General features: G+C 37.9%; 1 protein-coding gene across 3 annotated transcripts; it reads left to right on the forward strand.

Moving 5' to 3' along the window:
• Positions 1 to 292: 292 nt before the first annotated feature.
• LOC145497227 (protein deacetylase HDAC6-like) lies at positions 293 to 20,293 on the forward strand. 3 transcript variants are annotated; one of them, XM_081477040.1, is made up of 20 exons: positions 293 to 398; positions 1,886 to 1,934; positions 2,330 to 2,361; positions 2,560 to 2,613; positions 3,157 to 3,244; positions 3,457 to 3,497; positions 4,705 to 4,810; positions 6,725 to 6,796; positions 7,148 to 7,173; positions 7,450 to 7,554; positions 7,667 to 7,735; positions 8,520 to 8,646; positions 9,177 to 9,242; positions 10,389 to 10,448; positions 10,663 to 10,752; positions 11,258 to 11,364; positions 11,695 to 11,762; positions 17,432 to 17,492; positions 17,928 to 17,956; positions 18,504 to 20,293. In XM_081477040.1, the coding sequence occupies exons 2-20, from the start codon at positions 1,890 to 1,892 to the stop codon at positions 18,512 to 18,514; spliced, it is 1,257 nt and encodes a 418-aa protein (XP_081333166.1). In that variant the 5' UTR covers positions 293 to 398; positions 1,886 to 1,889; the 3' UTR covers positions 18,515 to 20,293. The 3 variants fall into 3 exon arrangements, with proteins under 3 accessions (XP_081333166.1, XP_081333167.1, XP_081333165.1); XM_081477041.1 differs by lacking the exons at positions 4,705 to 4,810; positions 17,432 to 17,492; positions 17,928 to 17,956; positions 18,504 to 20,293 and adding exons at positions 3,808 to 3,907; positions 11,931 to 11,991; positions 12,427 to 12,455; positions 12,970 to 14,839 and having other exon boundaries at positions 295 to 398; XM_081477039.1 differs by lacking the exons at positions 17,432 to 17,492; positions 17,928 to 17,956; positions 18,504 to 20,293 and adding exons at positions 11,931 to 11,991; positions 12,427 to 12,455; positions 12,970 to 14,839 and having other exon boundaries at positions 295 to 398.
• The last annotated feature ends 2 nt before the right edge of the window (positions 20,294 to 20,295 follow it).

Consider the following 20,295-nt stretch of genomic DNA (forward strand, 5'->3'; position numbering starts at 1 on the left):
TAGTGCAGTGTGCCTAGGGTACTGGATCCCCAGACAAATAAGAATAAACGTTTTACCGAAGTCACGCAAAAAAAAAAATGCCTCGAAATGTATTTTTCCCATAAAAAATCAACGTGGATAGTAGAAAGCACTTGCTCAATTTTTCACCATGGCTCCCCTTGCACGATTTTTTTTCAACAGTTTTTGCTGGGCGACCTGGTTTTTTTTTTTCCGGACATTGTCCCGCCCCCCACCTCCTTCAAAAAAAATAATGTTCATCCCCGGGTGCGACACCTTTGTTGTTCGCCCGCAGGCCATGCGCATTGAGCAGTTCTGTTTTCAGATAATAATACACAAGAAGTGGTCATCGCTGCGGGGCTTCTCTAAACCAGTAAAACTTCAGCTTTGCAGTTGGATAGGTGAGGTTTTACATATTAGTTTTGCTTATCTTATGGCGGTAGCAAGCTTAAATTGTAATGGTACGTACGCGACTAAAGTTCGTTTTTATGGGAAGTCCTGAAATCACCTAAGCGGCTGGAAATCCAGACATTTTTGTTTACAAAAGGAAAAAAAACAAACCGGGCTTCGGATGTACTAAAAACACTTAACTAACAGCTCAACAAGACAATGAAAATTAACCGCTAAAATCGTGGAAATTTGCCTTCAGAGTTGATTAGCATGACCCACATGAACCCAATGAAAGTGACCAGCCATAAACTGGTTAATCCTGGTCCGTAAGGTAACCCCGGGTGGGGTCGGGGGATGGGGGGTGGAGACCCCACATTGCTTTGGGTCTTTTCATTACGTTATTAGGCTGAGGTCAATGCACTTCAGTTTGCTCAGCTTAGAGGTGATGAGTAGTGAAATCTGTGATTTGCTAAGACACCAAAACCCTTGCTTGAACATTGCCCCAGACTGAGACTATCTCATGGTATAATTAGACACAAAAAAACATGATCTTTTGACATCACATAGGCTTCTGAGACTTCATGATTGGCAGGAGTATTTTGCAGAAGGTAGAATGCTGAATGGACTGTTTATTGCAGTTAGTTTCACTCATGTTTGGTTGCAGTTAGGCTTTATTTGTTGGAGAAGGCTGAGTACATTATAATGCTGTCATTTCCCACAAATAAAAGCTAACTGCAAGCAAACATGAGAGAAACTAACCTGCGAGGAAACAGTCACGTGGCTTTCGATTCACTGTTCAGCATTTAACCTTTAAAATACCCTTGCCATTCAAGATTAGAACAAAGTTTTTCGAGACTCAAGATTTTCCAAGTATGAGCTACCCCCAAACTTCAAATGACTATTGGTATCATTAACTTGTAGCCTCCTTTGAGAGCTTGATAGTCATTCTCACTTCCCCCAGGATATTTAACAATTATTCCACAAGTATGCGTTGGATATGAGTTGGCTATAGTCAGCTCTTATCCAACAAGCGTGATTGGAATAATAATTGTTCCAGAACATAGAAAACTAAAATACAAAATAGCAATTAAAAAGTTCTAAAAATTACGTGTAGGCATACCATATAAAGCCTGACTGGAAGGAAGGCAAAGGAGGTGGTGAACCTGCAATCCTTATAAGTCACCTGTCTTACCCATGAGAGGGAGGGAAGCAGGAGTGGAGGCTGAGCTGATGCTCATGAGATTGAATTTTTGGGCAGAGAGGTAGGCAGGCAAAAGACTGAGGGGAAGTGAGGGTTGGAAGCTAACAAGGTTTGGAACTTACATGTACAACTGCCTCAAAGTGCCCCATTTGTAATTGAATACAAAAATTAAATTAATAAATACTAGGTCTTATTTTAAGTCTACCAATCAATTGTACCTTTTAAGGAATTACACTGATAGATTTAGAGAATAAATTTGTTGATTTTTTTTATTTCGTCTCTGCTGATAACTCACAGAATAATGTCGTCTGAAGATGAAGTAAATACTAATGGGATGCAAAACTTGGTATGTACAGTGTATAATTTTTTAATAATAATAATGCAATATTAATAATTATTTATATTTCATGAAAACAATATAATTGAAATGCACATGCTATTGGGAACATTGTTGTGCTAAAGGGACCATTCTTATGACTTTGTTTATGACCTGACATTTCACACTAAGCGATCAAAGTATTTCAGCTAAAGATTTATGGTAACATTATGTGGAGACAGTGTAGTTTTTGTAATTTTGGTCATGTTCATCCTAAACTTCCAACACATTCAAACTCAAATGTCCAATTTTTAGTAAGAGTCGTCACAGCAGATGTAGATGGTTAGTTAATTGTTTAATATGTATTGTGTTGCACTTGTTTTAAGTTAAAACTTATAAACACTCTCAATTGTTTTTGAAACTAGGTAGTCAGTGAGCCTGCAACCAAGGCAAAAAGGTAACCCAGCATGTAATAATAAATAGTAAAACAGTTATTATTATTTATTTCTAATTAATAAATAGAGATCATGGTAAATAAATATTAAATTAAAGTAAACAAACAAACAAACCAATAAAATAATAGGAGAATAAATTAAATAAAAGTAATGCCATTTTCTAAGTATCTATTGTAAGTTTTATTTTTTATTGATTTTAGAACTGGAATTGTCTTTGATGAAAGGATGAAAAAACATTTCAATGTTTGGGACATGTAAGTTGTCTGTTTGTAGATAGCATATAATAATATAATAAATATTTCTGTATTTAAGCTCACTACACATGGGGATTGACTTACCTGTATGTACATCTGTTCAGTAACACCAGTGCACACAGTCACTTGTTAAGACCTTGCATTCTGTATTTAATCGGCTCATTCTTGCAGGTGGTTATACATGGCTCACACAGCTAGGCTGGAACTGTAGCTATTATTGATATTAATTTTAACTTAATATATGAAGTGCTTTCAGTAAGTATGAAAGTTGATCCAGCTCAAGAAAATAATGTTTTAGTCGAAGTGTGCAATACCTGTCTCATAAATGTCTGCATGGATATTATAGCCACAAACATTTTTAGGATAATTTTAAAGATGTGAACCCATAAGAAGTCTACCCACTAATTCCTACATGTATTTTGTATATTGCCTGGCCAGATCTAATGCACAGAGAACCGTATGTGACATATTGTACAACAGACTAACCTTAAGTTCTAGATATATTCCTTGGAACTCAAAAGGCTATATTTTTTTTAAATTTAGAACTCACCCTGAAGTTCCAGATAGAATTCAGCGGCCCTATGACAAGCATAAGGAGTATGGTCTGCTGAAAAGATGCCAGGAACTCCCTGTATGTCAAGTGCAACTTATGCTGTATGAACATTTATTGTACACATACAAAATAAAATTGTATCCCTGGGAATTGCCTAATAGTGAGATTAAGGGTACCGTATTTACTGTTGTCAAAAAAATGACAAATATTTTCAAATTAGAAGAAACTAATTGTAATTATTTGAAAGTGATATTAAAACTGTTATAATCCTGACATTGTTTTATTTTTAGTCTCGGTTTGCTACAGATGATGAGATTCTCTGTCAACACAGGTATGAATTTAATTTTTCATTATTTACTAATAATAGTCAAAACGTGTTCATTACCCTTCACTATTAGCCTTTTAGTAATCAAAAACTAAAATTGATTTAATTTATTAATGCATTAAAATTTTGATCAAACAATGAAGTTAAAGTGCCAGTATTTCTTTTGATTCTGATGGTATCATAAAATGTTGTATTGTGGAAAATAGTTGAATATAAAACGGTTCTGATCATGAATGCAAAGAAAGTTTTTACAAAATCCTAAAGAAAATTCTGCACCAATCTTCATGAACACACAGCATTGCATTATAAATTACAGCAAAGCTCATGTTAACAAGATGAAATCAACACAGACCATGACAAAAGAGGAACTGTATAACATAGGGGCGTGTGATTATGACTCGGTCTACATGAGTCAGGTGAGGATTGGTTAATTTCATACATTAGGCAACTTTTAATTACTTCATTATCCATTAATTAGCAAGGGACATGTCGCTCGGATAATTAACTTGTCCTACTTAATTATGGCAGTGATAACATAATGCTGGACAGGTATGAGAGTGAGACCTGTGTGCATGGTTTTCAAGCTAGATTTAAAGTATCTTTTCTTATCATGCTAGACTGCTGGGACTCTATTATACCTGGAGAATTTGTTTCTGAATGTATCTCCTTGAACTAAATTAGACTGGTCCAAGTTTTGATTTGAAGGATGTGCTGAGTTGCATTCATAATCATGTGCTTTTTCATACTCTCTTTTGTTGAAATTTTGTACAGTTTCTCTGCAGGGGCATTCCTTTGATCCATGATCAGGATCAGGATCAATGTTCTAAGATTCATGACTCAGATCATGACCAGTACATTAACGGAACCTAACGATTCCTTTCTTAGAGTGGATTCAGTGGTTCATTTGATGCACCATTGTCAGACAAAAGATCCTGATCTAGCTAGATCATCCCAAAGGAACGTTCCCTGAGTCACACTGGCCTCATTTAGCCTTGATTGTTCCTTACTGCTAACTGAAAAAGTTCTGGTAACGACATGAAATGAAAGCAAGACACCAAATAAAAGACAGTTGTTTTAGGGTGAAACAAAATGGAACATAATTAAGAAGTAATGTGTGAAAAAAGAGCACATTTTGGCATTTTGTTTCATTCTGACTGTTTCCAATCTACAAAAGTTCAAGTTACTTTTACTTAGTATTTTAATGTATTGTTAGCCAACCACATCTCACAGATATGAAGGCAACTCAAACAATGTCAAATGAAAAATTACTTGCAAAAGGAAAAGCAGTGACATTTGAGCAAGATATGTACTATAGTCAGGTAAATACTGACATCTGATCTTGCCTTTCATATAATGTACAGTTCCAGAAAATATCCATACTCCCCCCACAGAAGGGATTGGAATTTCCTGAGGGGTGGGAGTTCTGAAAGACCAAAAAATTTAAAGAAATGTATGAAGCTTAACTGGAATTTCCAGAGGGGTGGGAGGTTGTCAGAAAAAATCTCTTCCGTGGGGGAGGTAGGGATATTTTCTGGAACTACACAGTTTATTAATTAATTAATTATCATGAAGTAACATAACTATGTGATAATACATTGCTCGTGGTTCGTGAACTCAAGATAATAGCTACTAACATTTTTTCAGGGCTAATTTGAGACTAAGATTTTAATAAAACTTGGCCTTCTGACTGGTAATATGTTAGAAATGTACCAGGCTTGACCAAAACAATTTTTAACTTAACCACATTTCCACTAGTCAGGTTTTGATGCTGATTCTTTCTTGTTGCCTCCCTTATAAACCTCCTTAAAGTGCTACTTTCTTATCTGAGCTATGTTATTTAAAGCATATGAACAAGAAGTCTGTTCGAGAAGAAAAATGTTGTTTACTTGTCTCAAATATCTACCTAATGTACTCCACAATATGAGCTTAACAATTTTGTTGCCATGGCAACTTATTGGGTTCAGACCTCCCCAATAACGAAGGCTTTTCTGGCCACCTTTGGGATTCCATTTTTCCATTACCAGTGATGCCTCATCTGCATTATCCAGCTTAGCAAGCATGTAAATAAGTTAGGTTGAGTTTTGTGGCCTTGTTTAATTTTTTCTATCTGGAAATCACTTAAGTATTGAATTCTAGTTGGAAGGGACTGGAAAAGAGTGAGTTGCCATGGAAACAGAATTTTTATAGGTATAGGTGTGTTGCCTGTAGAACTATTAGCCTACCAAGTTTAAATGGCCTCTGCTGTAAATTGACTGAAATAGCTCTATTTATATACAAGTTTGATGTAATATTGGTTGAGTGGATGCTGCCATCAGTCCTCTCAATTGCATATTTTACGCATTTTTAAACTTAAATATCTTTTGAACTAAAATGTAGATAATTGCAAACAGTAAACAGCATTTTTTAAATCTTTCATGGAATTCTATATGATACGCCTAGTAAAAATTTATTATAAAGTGCTACAAATTTGATCATGGTAGCACATTAAGAATTGAAAACTCTGGAAAACTCTGGAATTGAAACTCTTAAACCTGTCATAAAACATTACATAAAACTCTTAAAACCCAGGCAAGTAATACATTATATTGGAGGGGTTAAATTAATATTAAATAAATTTGAGATATCAACCCTTTTGTCATTTGCACTGGCCTGGGTTCACCTTCAACAATTGCAATCCCAAAATTGATTGATTTTTTTCAAATAATACTGTACAGTGCTGTTGCTGTTTTCTACAATGTAGCTTAAGAAGTCAGTGGAATTAGGAAACCTACTAGCAGCCTAATCTGAAGTTTTACTGCACTAGTCTGTGATAAGATGGCTACTGGTCGTTAGTCTTGAGCAAAGCCTTGGTTTTCAGATGTGCCTTTAATTTTTGCATAATTTTTTCAGTGTATCTTACCTCCAATGAATGTTGGTGATCCAAATTTTCTCTGCATGTAGTTTTGTTTTTCCACTAAATCACTGCAAAGTTTTGACTGGTATAACTGGACTGTGTCTTGTAATAAGGTTACTGCAAAAAATTAATACGAAGAATTTACCCAGCTACCAAAATAAAGTTGAATAATGTTTAATTAATTATGATTCTTTTCATTTCTAAAAATTATAGCCGAAAATATCCTCAGCCTATTAGTTTTTCTAGTGTTCACTTGTCTAATCACTTGTTTGAATGTGTATGTTTCTCCTTTATGGAGTAGTAAAAGCTGGAACTGTTTCAGTCTCTGTCTTTTTAACAGCATGCATATGAATGTGCTTGTCTTGCTTGCGGTTGTACTCTTTCTGCAGTGGAGGCTGTTGTAACAGATAAGGTAATTCAGGCTTTTTCATTTACACCTTATTCACATAATTTATATAGAAGATGTGGTGACCTGATGGAAGCTTGCTTGACTGATCCCTATCAAGTTTGGACTCGAGCCCTGGCTGGGGACATTGTGTACTGTGGTGCTCTTGGGCAAGCTGCCGACACTTTATACTCTCACAGTGCCTCTCTGTCCCCAGGTGTATAAAAGGGTCTGATCTATGGATATGATGTCTTAATAATTTTATTAACAATAAATATTATATAATTTAGCATATTTGTATGAGCCTGTATAATGAGCTGATTTTTAAAACATTGCCTTAATTGCAAACTGTTGATGTGTCCTGTTGAATTTTCTCAGATCCAAAATGCTGTGGCTATTGTAAGGTATAGTAGTCTCGTGAATGTTCATTAGAAAGAGTAATAAATATTATTCATAAACAAGCAAGGTTGACTGACAAAATGTGGTTTGCCTTCAGTGTACATGCAAGATAATAGAATTGCCAATTCCAATTAGGTGCTTCATAGAATTAGCTATCTTGAATACTTTATTTTGTCCCAGTCTAGCATGTAAATTTGATTATAGTTGATGGAATATTGTTGATTTGGAATTTGCTCCTAGCAAATTGCTGACTGAGATGAGTTTTTTTGCTGTTTTATTAGGCCACCTGGACATCACGCTGACACTGAGTTTGCCATGGGTTACTGTTTTTTCAACAATGTGGCTGTTGCTGCAAAAATGGCCCAAAAGAGATGGAATGTTCAGAGGTAATCATGAAAGAGATTACCAAGAAATATTTACTGTAAGCTAATGCATATTATAATATCTTGTCAGCACAGTCATTGCTTTTAATTGACACATTTCTAATTTCATTACTAGGGTGCTAATTGTGGACTGGGACATTCACCATGGCAATGGAACTCAACATCTCTTTGAATCAGATCCAAGGTATGGCTTTAAGCTGATAAAAAGAACTGGAGATTTACATATTATACCTAAAAGAATGTTACTTGACAGCATTCTAATGCAAATGCTGCAATCTGATTGGCTGAGCTACTCGTATTCTATCAGCCATTAGAGTGCAGCAACGGGAGGCCGTTGACATAATGACAATGTTTTCTAGTTTCTCTTGACTAATGTTCTGAGCAAGATTTAGAAATACTACTGCCATGGATAATTAAACTTTCAAGAACGGTGAAGAAAGGAAAGTGACCCTTATACAGTTTTAAACCTGAAAATTTTCAATGAGCTCGTGTGCACCAATACAAGTTTCAAATAACAATTCAATCCATGCTATTCTACTGAAAGGAAATGATTGGAAATCATTATTTGAAGGAAATTTAGTTAGAATTAGATTATTCACTCTCGATTGCTATGAGATGATAGTTACCTCACCTTTCAGCCTCATCAGCTATCACCTTATAGAAATCTTGAGCTCATAAATCTATCATTGCTAAATACTGTAGAACCCCAGGTGGCAAATGGTCCCTCCAAAAAATATGCATCTCACAAATTCTAGCCAAATTTGTTATCAGTGTCTTGGACTTGCAGATTAGTTAATAATCTGTAGGTTGTGCTGTTTCCCAGAATTAACTGTAGGCCTTTAGCCAATGAGAAGAAATGGTGCCCAGTATAAAGGAGAGGACAGATGGTGACTACAATGTATAATAAAATAAAAAATGTTTGCTGTAACTTTTTTGCTTCTTATTGTTTCTGTTTGGTTTATTACTAGTGTTTTGTACTTCTCCATACATCGATATGACCATGCCCAGTTTTTTCCGTTTTCCACATGTGCTAATTATGATGTAGTTGGCTCAGGACCAGGGAAGGGATTTACAGTAAATGTACCTTGGAACAAGGTTAATGATATGTATTTTATTCTTCACAAATAATTAAATATTTATTTTATTATTCCTGGATACTGTCTTTAAAGCAGTTTTGCTGCAAATAATATTCCGATCACACATAATATTATAAATTAAATTGTAAACATGCTCTTTAGTGAAAAAATGTGGAAAATTAAGAATTAAAGTGATTCAAAAGATAGAGAAGATAAAAATAAATATTAAGCTATTTACATGTACCAGTTTAGGATCGATCTGAATGAAAATAATACTGCCCGAGGCCACAGGCCTCTGGCAGCTTTTCAAGACTTTCAAGTCACAGTTTGCCACCATATGGATTGCCCTTAATCTGGCAATTGAAACGTACAACTTTTTATTTATATTTGCTTCCATTCTTCAATTCTAATAATTATTGCAATATTTTATTCCATATTCTGACTGCTTAATGTTGACAAATCTTCTAATTGAATGTTTTTGTAATTCCCATCACTGTTTGTTAATGACAACACATTGATTGATGTTGACCTCCATGTTTTTGTACTCAGAAACATATGGGAGATGCTGATTACTTGGCTGTCTTCCATCACATTTTACTTCCTATTGCCTACGAGGTAAAAACATATGTATGTGTTTGAGAAGAATTCTTAATGATTGTATGCTAATAGGCAAATCTTTGCAGAGTGTTAGCCCGCTATAGTAAGTGGGCAATGAAAGCAATTAAAACAGTGGTAACCCACATGTTTACCCAATGTGTAGCTTAAGAGTTGATCAGCAGTGCAAAGTTATACATGATTTCTTACCTGTTCAATCTTAAATGTTGTCCTGCTCTTAGGACTGGTGACATGTTTTCCCTATGTTGACACTGGTTACATGTCATTCCAGTCTTGGCGCCAGTTACAGTCAAACTTCCAGTAACAGCCACCTCCTACAACAGCCACCTCTCTACAATGACCATCAGATCAGTCCATACATTCAGTCTTATTTTTACCTCTCTACTTTGGCCACCTCTTCACAATCCACTGTGGGAAAAAAGATGGCGGCTGTACATTTTACCACTGTGACAATACCTTATGAACCTAACACAGCCTATATGGCAAAAAGAAAGCCAAATTTTCACAATATTTGTTGCTATACTAAGCACACTGAGTAGCCTAGGTTTGAAGATTTCATAACTGTTCTGTACGTTTTTATGAGCATTGTTAAGGTTTTCTTGCGCTAAGAACTGTGGGTAAATGTAACAGTCGCCATCTTTTTTCCTGTGGAGGATTGCAATGGCCACCTCTCCTGTGACAACGGCTAGTTAATCAATGACTGGCAAATGGTGTATACAAAACCCCATGTTATATTGTAAAATGTCACAAAACATGATTCGTTCCGTACGTCATTGGTCTTTGTTTCTGTTCCTGTTCAGTTTCTGTTTTATTGATATTTTGATAAGTGCTAGCATTACATGACATAGAGAGAGAGGGCCAGAACTGGACTATGCTACAATAAGCATTTAAGATAAAAGTGTTGTAATCCTGAAAAAAGCAAGTGTCATATTTCACCCCTACCTCCCCATAACGGCCACCTCTTGACAATTGCCACTTTCCTCTGTCCCTAAAGTGGCCACTGTGGAGTGGTTTGACTGTATGTTTTTCTGCCTTCTTGCACTGTTTGTAACATAATTCTTTTGGCGCTGGTTACATGTTCATGGTATTAGTGTGTCTAGTTCAGATTACTGACTGTTTTCTTGTTCTTCCTCCTGCCATTTTCAGTATGAACCCGACCTTGTTCTAGTATCAGCTGGTTTTGATTCTGCCCGGGGAGATCCTAAGGTAGAACGTCCAAGTAATCTAAATCAGTACACATTAATCATTGTTCTTCCTTTGCATTGTCAACATTTTGCTATTCAAATGGTTGGTTAGTCTGCAATGGAAACCAGGGAGTTGTCTGTATATGTCAATTTTTCATTTTTGTCACTTTAATATCTGTAGTTACAAAACCGTTTTTCATTCAATTTTCCACTGTGTTCTTCCTTTAAACCAACAGGGTCTTTGTGACGTGACTCCCGAAGGGTATCACCACCTTACAAGAATGCTGATGAATTTAGCAAATGGAAGAGTTGTCATTGTTCTTGAGGTACCGTGTATCTTCTACATTGTGTTTTTTTTCTCAGCTCCTTTGACTTTGCATAATTGATTCAACCCAACTCAGTAAAACACCTACATCAGTTCTCCCCTCAGCTGTAATTTAGGTACCCCCCTGCCTAAGCGTGTACTTATAATTGATCATTTCCCTATAGAAAGACAATCCATCGCACCAATCTGAAAGAGCTAGAAAGATTACCACTGGTATATTTACCCATAATTCTTAGCGCAAGAAAATCCTAAGAACTCTCGTAAAAACGCACACAAAAATTCCTAAGAACTTAAAATCTAGCATACACAACGGGGCGAATTCCGCCAAAATATAACATGGCTTTCTTTGAGCTTTCTTTGAAGGTATTTTAATAAAATGGACCTTAGCTGCTCTCTTTTTTTTTTCTACAGTGGATTGGGGAATGGAGTTTGTTTTAAAATTGTCAATATTCAGCTTGATTGATTGATTGATTTTTTTATTTTTTATTTTTCTTTTTTTTTTTCAGGGAGGCTACAATCTCAGTTCTGTTGAAGAATCCATGTGTGCCTGTACTTCGTCTCTACTCGGGGATCCATGCCCGCGTCTAGATGGGCCCATGACACCTTGTGACAGGTAACAGAATGATATCGCCGTTTCACATCTCGCTTTATTAGTGAGTGACGCGACGTTGTAATCACACTCGGGTAGACTCGAGCTGGGGCGGATCGGGGTTGGGGGGGGGGGGGTGGTGGTTCGGGTGAGGGCCTGAAATCCCCTTCCGAGGACCTCAACTTTAAAGATTTTTATTGTAAACAACATTGACTTTGACACTTTTAGAATTAAGATCGGACTACCCTTTCTACGGTGTGCGCATGTTTTTTTCCTTATAAAATCAGGGACGTGTATCTACAGAAGGCGTGTATGCTTTTGCCACTTTTTAACACCATGACTCTTCTTTTTCAGTTGTTTTGAGACAATTGCAAACGTGATTGGTGAGCACAGCAAGTACTGGAAGTCGCTAAAAATTGCAGGTCAGTTAATTAGTACGTTTGGTTATTTGTATGAGGTAGAGGTTAGAACGTGCAGCTGAAGGCGCTGTAACCTTGTCATGTTATCCACTCTGCGTATGTTTGTTTGGCAATGTGCAGTTTCCTCTACATCTTTATGTGTGTGTAAACGAGTCTTTGTTTCTTTTCAAGCCGTTCTCAGTGGGAATGTCCAGGACACCGAGGATAAATCTAATGAGGAGAAGAAGATTGAGTAAGTAGCTCGCCTGAGCAGTTGTTGTGTCCCTAATTACGCTTTGCTTGATCAGAGTGGTTTTCAATTGAGTGTCGTAAACCCAAAGCCAAAGCAGTCACTCTAGCCAATCACAAAGGGTACAGACAATCCAGTGAACCAATCAAAACTCGAAGTAATTACATGTAGCTGACGCGAAGCGCGGGAAAACACGTACGAGTGAGTCACGATTGGTTTGGTTTTACTTCTGATTGGATGAAAGAGTGGCGAGGGGTTTTGAAGCCAATCGTGTGGTGAGAAATCAATTACTTTTCGACACTCAAATGGATGGATAGCAGCACGTCATTGAACATTTGCAAACCTAGGACAAAGCGAAGATTTTCTTGTAGCATGTTTGTGTATGACTGGTTTGAATTGTGAGTCATTGTGTTGATGATTTGTTCTTCTGTGTCTTAGATATCCAAAACTACCAGTGGAGTATACAGGTATGAATTATCTCCCAGATTAAACCTTTAGAAAACAATCTCTTCTATTATCTTGCATACGTATTTACCAGTGAGGGAGGGAGGGAAGTTGCGTTCGACGTTGTCAGTTTACGGTTTTACATGGCTGACAGATATTTTACCAAGCGTCAGGTGGAGATAGCTGGATATTGGCCAATTTCTTTTGTTTGCGTTTGCGCAATCGAACCAAAATCGAAACGTGGAATCAGAGAATCGTGAATCGAACCGAACGGTCATAATCGCGATTAATTAAAATCGAGAATTCGATTTATCGTTACACCACTAACAAACACGTTTAAAAGGAACGAGGCTAATACCCAACCATCTGAACCGAACAAACTTGGTCAATAAAGGATTTATTTCATGGACTTTGATGAACCTGCGAGAAAAATTTTCTTGCGGGTCACAGTGTGTAATCCCGAACGGGTAAGATAGCGAAGCCACGTAGCCACGTAACTTCTGTTTTATCCTGAACCTGTTTTGTTTTCTATTTCAGCCTTTTGTTGAAAGTCTCGTGAAGTGATTTGAAAACCGCTGGATCAAGCAACCGTTAGTTCACCTGTTAGTGGTTGTCAAGCCGTTAGTAAACAAGGAAAAAAAACAAGCAAACAAGCAAACAAAAACAACAACAACAACAACAAATAAATGGTGCGGCCATCATCAGAAATTCTCGTTACTGCTTTCCATATATTTCTTTCGGAATCTTTAGGAGAAACTAGGTTTTGGTCATGCCCTGTATGCACGTTGCGTGATCAGTGAAATGAAGCTTGATGGGGCTAAAAGGAGCTCAGTCACGGTATTTTGAGCTATTTTGGCCAGGTTTAAAATTACCTTTAAATTGAAGGAAACCTGAAAATAATATAGTTTACTAAGATAGAAAAACATCAAACAAATAACAATAAACAATAAAGAGAAAATTATGGGCAAGGATGGAGAAGATTAACACAGATTACAAACGACGAACGTGAAAAGTTTAGGCTTAAATTTTCAAGCTGTGTAAACCGTGACGTAGCTCCTTTGAGGAGAAGTTGTTAAATAATCACTGTGTTGGGATCAGTGCCAAGTTCAAAATGTTGAATTCTCCGTAATGAGTAGCAAACAATGATCGGTTAATGATGGCTGTGAGAATTTGGCGGTAAACCTAGACAATATTTGCTAGTTGATCATTTTGTTCATTTTCATTACTTGTCTGCTTGACGGTATACTGATATTGTAGGGAGAAACACGATTTTGATCACCACTACATGTAGGAATTGACGGGTGATCTCAGCAAGCTTCAGTATCATCCTCGGGCTCTGGGACTGATAAATTTAATTTAGAGTGCGACTAAGACACTTCTAATAAAAAGAAATCGTTCTGTTGTTGTGCGGATTTTTAAATTGATTTTTATGTATTTCCGATCTTGTTATTTATCTTTGATAGAAGAGACTTTTAGATATGCCCGTGAAAACTATATTACCGTTTGCACACAGTGATTATTGTTACCTGTTGAGCGAAAAATAATCGTCAAATTCCACAGTGATGTTACTGTTCATAGTGCCCGTCCGAGGAAAATACCCAGATGGTTGGTACTCGTCCGTGAAAATGTTTCTGCAAACAATCGGGCTTAAAGGAGAAAAAAAAGAACATGTATTTTTTGTCAACGCTAATAAAAACCTTGCGCTAAGTTAAGCCACACACCGAAGTATCAGCCTCCAAAGTACAGATTTTCCCCATGAAATTCGTCTCCAAAGAAGCTCAAAAGTTGACATCGCCGCCACCATTTTGAACAGTACTCAGCAGCCAGGCCGGGTTTTCGTAACGTCATTCCTTCCAAGGATTTTGTCCAAGTGGCAAGAAATGGTCTATTGTAGTGGGTCCGTTTTGGTGATTTAACATAAACAATAGCCCTTTTGTTAAACCTGAACAATAGCCCTTTTGTTATTAGAAGCGCCGAGTTCTTTTCCGAAGCTTAGCGAGAAAACTTGTGCTCATCGGAAAAATTGTCGGCATGACAAATTAACTACCTTAGAGGAGTGAGAAGTGTAATTTTTGTTATCACAAGATCAATTTCCACCGGGGGAGCCCAAAGGGACACTTGACCGGCTGTATGAGTATCGGCCAGACTCTCATCCCTGAATAAAGTAAGAGCTTTAGGCCTATTCCAAACGTCGTACCACTGCCCTGCCGAACTAAATTCAAGAACTTAATTTGACTTAAGCACGACAGTTGCACAACGTATATTTTTGTAATCCGCTATTAAAGCATGGTCCGCCTAGATTAGCCTTTGCTAGTTGCGGGCATGCCCTTTTTTTGTAAAATATAAATTGAAAATAATAAAGTGTGTGTGTGACGTTTGAAACCATTCAGTTCGGCAAGCTGAATTACTTAGCACGGCAGGCCTTGCCGTGTCGCGACTTGGCTTCAAACGACGTGCTCTTGCAGGGCCGAACTGAATTCGTAGCCTGTACCAGCTGCCGTTGCTTTCTATCATTTAAAATGGTCTTAAGCAAGGCAAACTTCGTCCCATCCTCGGCGACTGAATTAAATTCGACGTTTGAAACCACTGCCGTTCTTAAGTTGTCATACCACTACTGGGCCAGATTCATTTGAGTTCGTCACTGCAGTAGCACGACGTTTGGAATAAGCATTAGCTTACAAGTTTGATTGGCAATGTTCGCTTTTATATCGCTTTAACTTGGCAAAAGATAAAATGATTTATTTACTTGTACTAGCATGACAAAGTATTATTAAACTTAAACTTAAACTTAAACGGCCGGGACAAGAACGGAAGTTGAGGAGGAGTGATTGATGTAATATATTTCTATGTGTTAATAAATTTGGCCTTCATAAATTTTTTGACTTAGTTTATCGTTGTGATAATATCAGGCAAGAGAAAAAGCGGTCACTGTGCACGACGCTTCGTTTCTTTGTTTGTCGCGTCCAAAGCAGGCGGCGTAAGTCAAAAGAAAAGAAACAAGCGCGATTTCTAAAAGTCGATTAACGGTTTTGTTTTTACCTAATTAAAAAGTGAAAAAAACAGCGGCCTCCGAAAGAGCAAAAGTTTACGCAACTCAGTTATCATTAGTGCAAGCAAAATATTACCAAGTGATCGTAGAGTTTCTTGGGATTTTTTTTCGTTGCCTGTGGAAAGCGGACATGATCGTTCACAACAAGTTCAACATTAAGCTTACTTTGCACACTTCTGTAAACACGCATCCAGTTTCTTTGTGCCTCCTATTTTTCAAGCTCCTATGCCTTTCTGTTTGCCTCACTACTGAAAAAGCGTGAACAGTGCTAAGAGTTGTTTTTCGCTCGGTAGTTTTCACTGCGTGAAATGAGTAATTTCGTTGAATTTACGTGGCCGTGAAATTCCTCGACACTCGGCGAGTCCGAGATCAGAACGTGATGTGTCAAGAAACGTGACGCGTCGGAGAGTGCCATGTTCCTGATACGTACGTTGCGGCGTGTCAGGAAAAACCATGACCTGGGTACGTCATGTGCGGCGTATCAAGGGAAGCCAGGACTCTGATACTTAACGGCACGCGGTTTTAGTTTAATCAGCCAAATTAAGTGACGGAGCTTATTTCTCGTTACGCGGAAAGTAAAATTTTCGGACGTGCGTTTCGCCGGTTTGTTCGTTTCAGAATGTTCAAATACATACAAACAACAAAAACAACAGCAACAATAACAGAATGCTAAATAGCATTTTCATCACGTCCGACTACAATTTTATATTCTAGTATTTAAAATCTACTTATCGCAGGGCTCTTTTAGAATACTACCCTGGCTACTGAATGTAAAACCCTTGTTTAAATAAAGTGCTAAAAAAACCGCAGTGGAACATCCCTTCTCACCGACCTACGTGGTGGCGCAACTCACTAGTTTCGCAAAGCTTGAGAGGCGGAATGCCCTAAGATCGGTTGCATGGGAGGACTTGCACCGGGACGCCAAACCCATTTAACGCTGCCGCGTATTTGATGCAAACCATGGAACCCTCAAAGGAGGCCTCTGGCCGATCTTAAGCTTGTAAAGATTGAATATTGCAAAATCTATTTATTTAGACCGACTAGTGGTTTTCCATCATTGTGGTTACCACTGTTAGTCTGAAAGCATCAGCGCGTGCGTAATTATGAAGAGAGTGCCCTCAACGAAATTTACCAACCAATATTTCTTCCAGTCGGGTTGTCAGTAAGATTTCTAAACACAAATCAAATAAATGATTTTGGTTTATTTTTTTTATTGCGTCACAGTGAAAACCCACGAGCTTTACCGGTTAACTTCGGCAAAATCCCTAGCTACCAATAACTAAAGGACTATCGTGTAACGCTTAATGCGAAAAGTTGGGCCCGAACCAAAGACTGTTTCTTGATGGTATACCACAGTAAAGAGGGGATCAAGGCGAAGAAGATATGTTGGTCATTGACTTTTGTTTTATTTGGTGGCTCCTAAAGGAGCCGTTTTGTGTTTTGTTGACGCCGGAACGCTGAGTCTTCGATAGCCGCAATGGTGACCCCTACCAGCCACCCCAGCGTAACAATTTACACACAACAAATTGTACCCGTAATACCTCCCCTCGGGGGAATTTGTAGTTACTTCGCTTTTTACGATCGTTCAAATTTCCCGCTCGAGAAATTTTGAAAGTCCCTTGAGCATTTTCAAGCTGCCGCCGCCATTGTTCAAAAAATGGCCATATTAGGTTGATTTTGGGCTGTAAAACAAAGCCTTTTGTTAGCCAAATGGACCCGCTTTTCTTGATACGAACGTGATTGGTGAGCACAGCAAGTACTGGAAGTCGCTAAAAATTGCAGGTCAGTTAATTAGTACGTTTGGTTATTTGTATGAGGTAGAGGTTAGAACGTGCAGCTGAAGGCGCTGTAACCTTGTCATGTTATCCACTCTGCGTATGTTTGTTTGGCAATGTGCAGTTTCTTCTACATCTTTATTTGTGTGTAAACGAGTCTTTGTTTCTTTTCAAGCCGTTCTCAGTGGAAATGTCCAGGACACCGAGGATAAATCTAATGAGGAGAAGAAGATTGAGTAAGTAGCTCGCCTGAACAGTTGTTGTGTCCCTAATTACGCTTTGCTTGATCAGAGTGGTTTTCAATTGAGTGTCGTAAACCCAAAGCCAAAGCAGTCACTCTAGCCAATCACAAAGGGTACAGACAATCCAGTGAACCAATCAAAACTCGAAGTAATTATATGTAGCTGACGCGAAGCGCGGGAAAACACATACGAGTGAGTCACGATTGGTTTGGTTTTACTTCTGATTGGATGAAAGAGTGGCGAGGGGTTTTGAAGCCAATCGTGTGGTGAGAAATCAATTACTTTTCGACACTCAAATGGATGGATAGCAGCACGTCATTGAACATTTGCAAACCTAGGACAAAGCGAAGATTTTCTTGTAGCATGTTTGTGTATGACTGGTTTGAATTGTGAGTCATTGTGTTGATGATTTGTTCTTCTGTGTCTTAGATATCCAAAACTACCAGTGGAGTATACAGGTATGAATCATCTCCCAGATTAAACCTTTAGAAAACAATCTCTTCTATTATCTTGCATACGTATTTACCAGTGAGGGAGGGAGGGAAGTTGCGTTCGACGTTGTCAGTTTATGGTTTTACATGGCTGACAGATATTTTACCAAGCGTCAGGTGGAGATAGCTGGATATTGGCCAATTTCTTTTGTTTGCGTTTTTATGGACCGAGACGAAGTCGAGGTCCATAAACACGCAATCGAACCAAAATCGAAACGTGGAATCAGAGAATCGTAAATCGAACCGAACGGTCATAATCGCGATTAATTAAAATCGAGAATTCGATTTATTGTTACACCACTAACAAACACGTTTAAAAGGAACGAGGCTAATACCCAACCATCTGAACCGAACAAACTTGGTCAATAAAGGATTTATTTCATGGACTTTGATGAACCTGCGAGAAAAATTTTCTTACGGGACACAGTGTGTAATCCCGAACGGGTAAGATAGCGAAGCCACGTAGCCACGTAACTTCTGTTGTATCCTGAACCTGTTTTGTTTTCTATTTCAGCCTTTTGTTGAAAGTCTCGTGAAGTGATTTGAAAACCGCTGGATCAAGCAACCGTTAGTTCACCTGTTAGTGGTTGTCAAGCCGTTAGTAAACAAGGAAAAAAAACAAGCAAACAAGCAAACAAGCAAACAAAAACAACAACAACAACAACAAATAAATGGTGCGGCCATCATCAAAAATTCTCGTTACTGCTTTCCATATATTTCTTTCGGAATCTTTAGGAGAAACTAGGTTTTGGTCATGCCCTGTATGCACGTTGCGTGATCAGTAAAATGAAGCTTGATGGGGTTAAAAGGAGCTCAGTCACGGTATTTTGAGCTATTTTGGCCAGGTTTAAAATTACCTTTAAATTGAAGGAAACCCGAAAATAATGTAGTTTACTAAGATAGAAAAACATCAAACAAATAACAATAAACAATAAAGAGAAAATTATGGGCAAGGATGGAGAAGATTAACACAGATTACAAACGACGAACGTGAAAAGTTTAGGCTTAAATTTTCAAGCTGTGCAAACCGTGACGTAGCTCCTTTAAGGAGAAGTTGTTAAATAAATACTGTGTTGGGATCAGTGCCAAGTTCAAAATGTTGAATTCTCCGTAATGAGTAGCAAACAATGATCGGTTAATGATGGCTGTGAGAATTTGGCGGTACACCTTGACAATATTTGCTAGTTGATCATTTTGTTCATTCTCATTACTTGTCTGCTTGACGGTATACTGATATTGTAGGGAGAAACACGATTTTGATCACCACTACATGTAGGAACAGCAAGCTTCAGTATCATCCTCGGGCTCTGGGACTGATAAATTTAATTTAGAGTGCGACTAAGACACTTCTAATAAAAAGAAATCGTTCTGTTGTTGTGCGGATTTTTAAATTGATTTTTATGTATTTCCGATCTTGTTATTTATCTTTGATAGAAGAGACTTTTAGATATGCCCGTGAAAACTATATTACCGTTTGCACACAGTGATTATTGTTACCTGTTGAGCGAAAAATAATCGTCAAATTCCACAGTGATGTTACTGTTCATAGTGCCCGTCCGAGGAAAATACCCAGATGGTTGGTACTCGTCCGTGAAAATGTTTCTGCAAACAATCGGGCTTAAAGGAGAAAAAAAAGAACATGTATTTTTTGTCAACGCTAATAAAAACCTTGTGCTGAGTTAAGCCACACACCGAAGTGTCAGCCTCTAAAGTACAGATTTTCCCCATGAAATTCGTCTCCAAAGAAGCTCAAAATTTGACATCGTCGCCACCATTTTGAACAGTACTCAGCAGCCAGGCCGGGTTTTCGTAACGTCATTCCTTCCAAGGGATTTTGTCCAAGTGGCTTCCGACAAGCCTTCTACCTACACTCTAGGATATGGCTACTCTTGAGCCGTATTATTTTGAACCAAACATGCTCCAAACTCCGAAATTGATAGCAGTGACGATGGTGAAGTGGATAATCGCTTGGAAAAACTACATGCTGAAAAAAATACATGTGGACCTTGTGAAGGATGCCAAGTTTTTCTCCTTCCCGCCAATTTCGAGTCGGACGGAACGACGTCACATAACGACGGCCTGGCTGCCAAGAACAGTCTCAAAATGGCAGCCTTCGAAGTGGGATTTTAGGCCTCTTTCGAGACGAATTTCTTCTAGATAGCGGGCACTTCAGAGGCTGAAACTTCGGTCATTGGAAAAGCTGAATGTTAACTTGTTTAAGATGAAGACAAAAAAGTAAGCTTTTTGGAGTGAAAATGAATCAAAGATTGATTGATCTGCATTTAGTGGGTTTTTGCCTGTTTTCT

Source organism: Orbicella franksi, chromosome 9 (genome assembly GCF_964199315.1).
Source record: "Orbicella franksi chromosome 9, jaOrbFran1.1, whole genome shotgun sequence".
Lineage (NCBI taxonomy): Eukaryota > Metazoa > Cnidaria > Anthozoa > Scleractinia > Merulinidae > Orbicella > Orbicella franksi.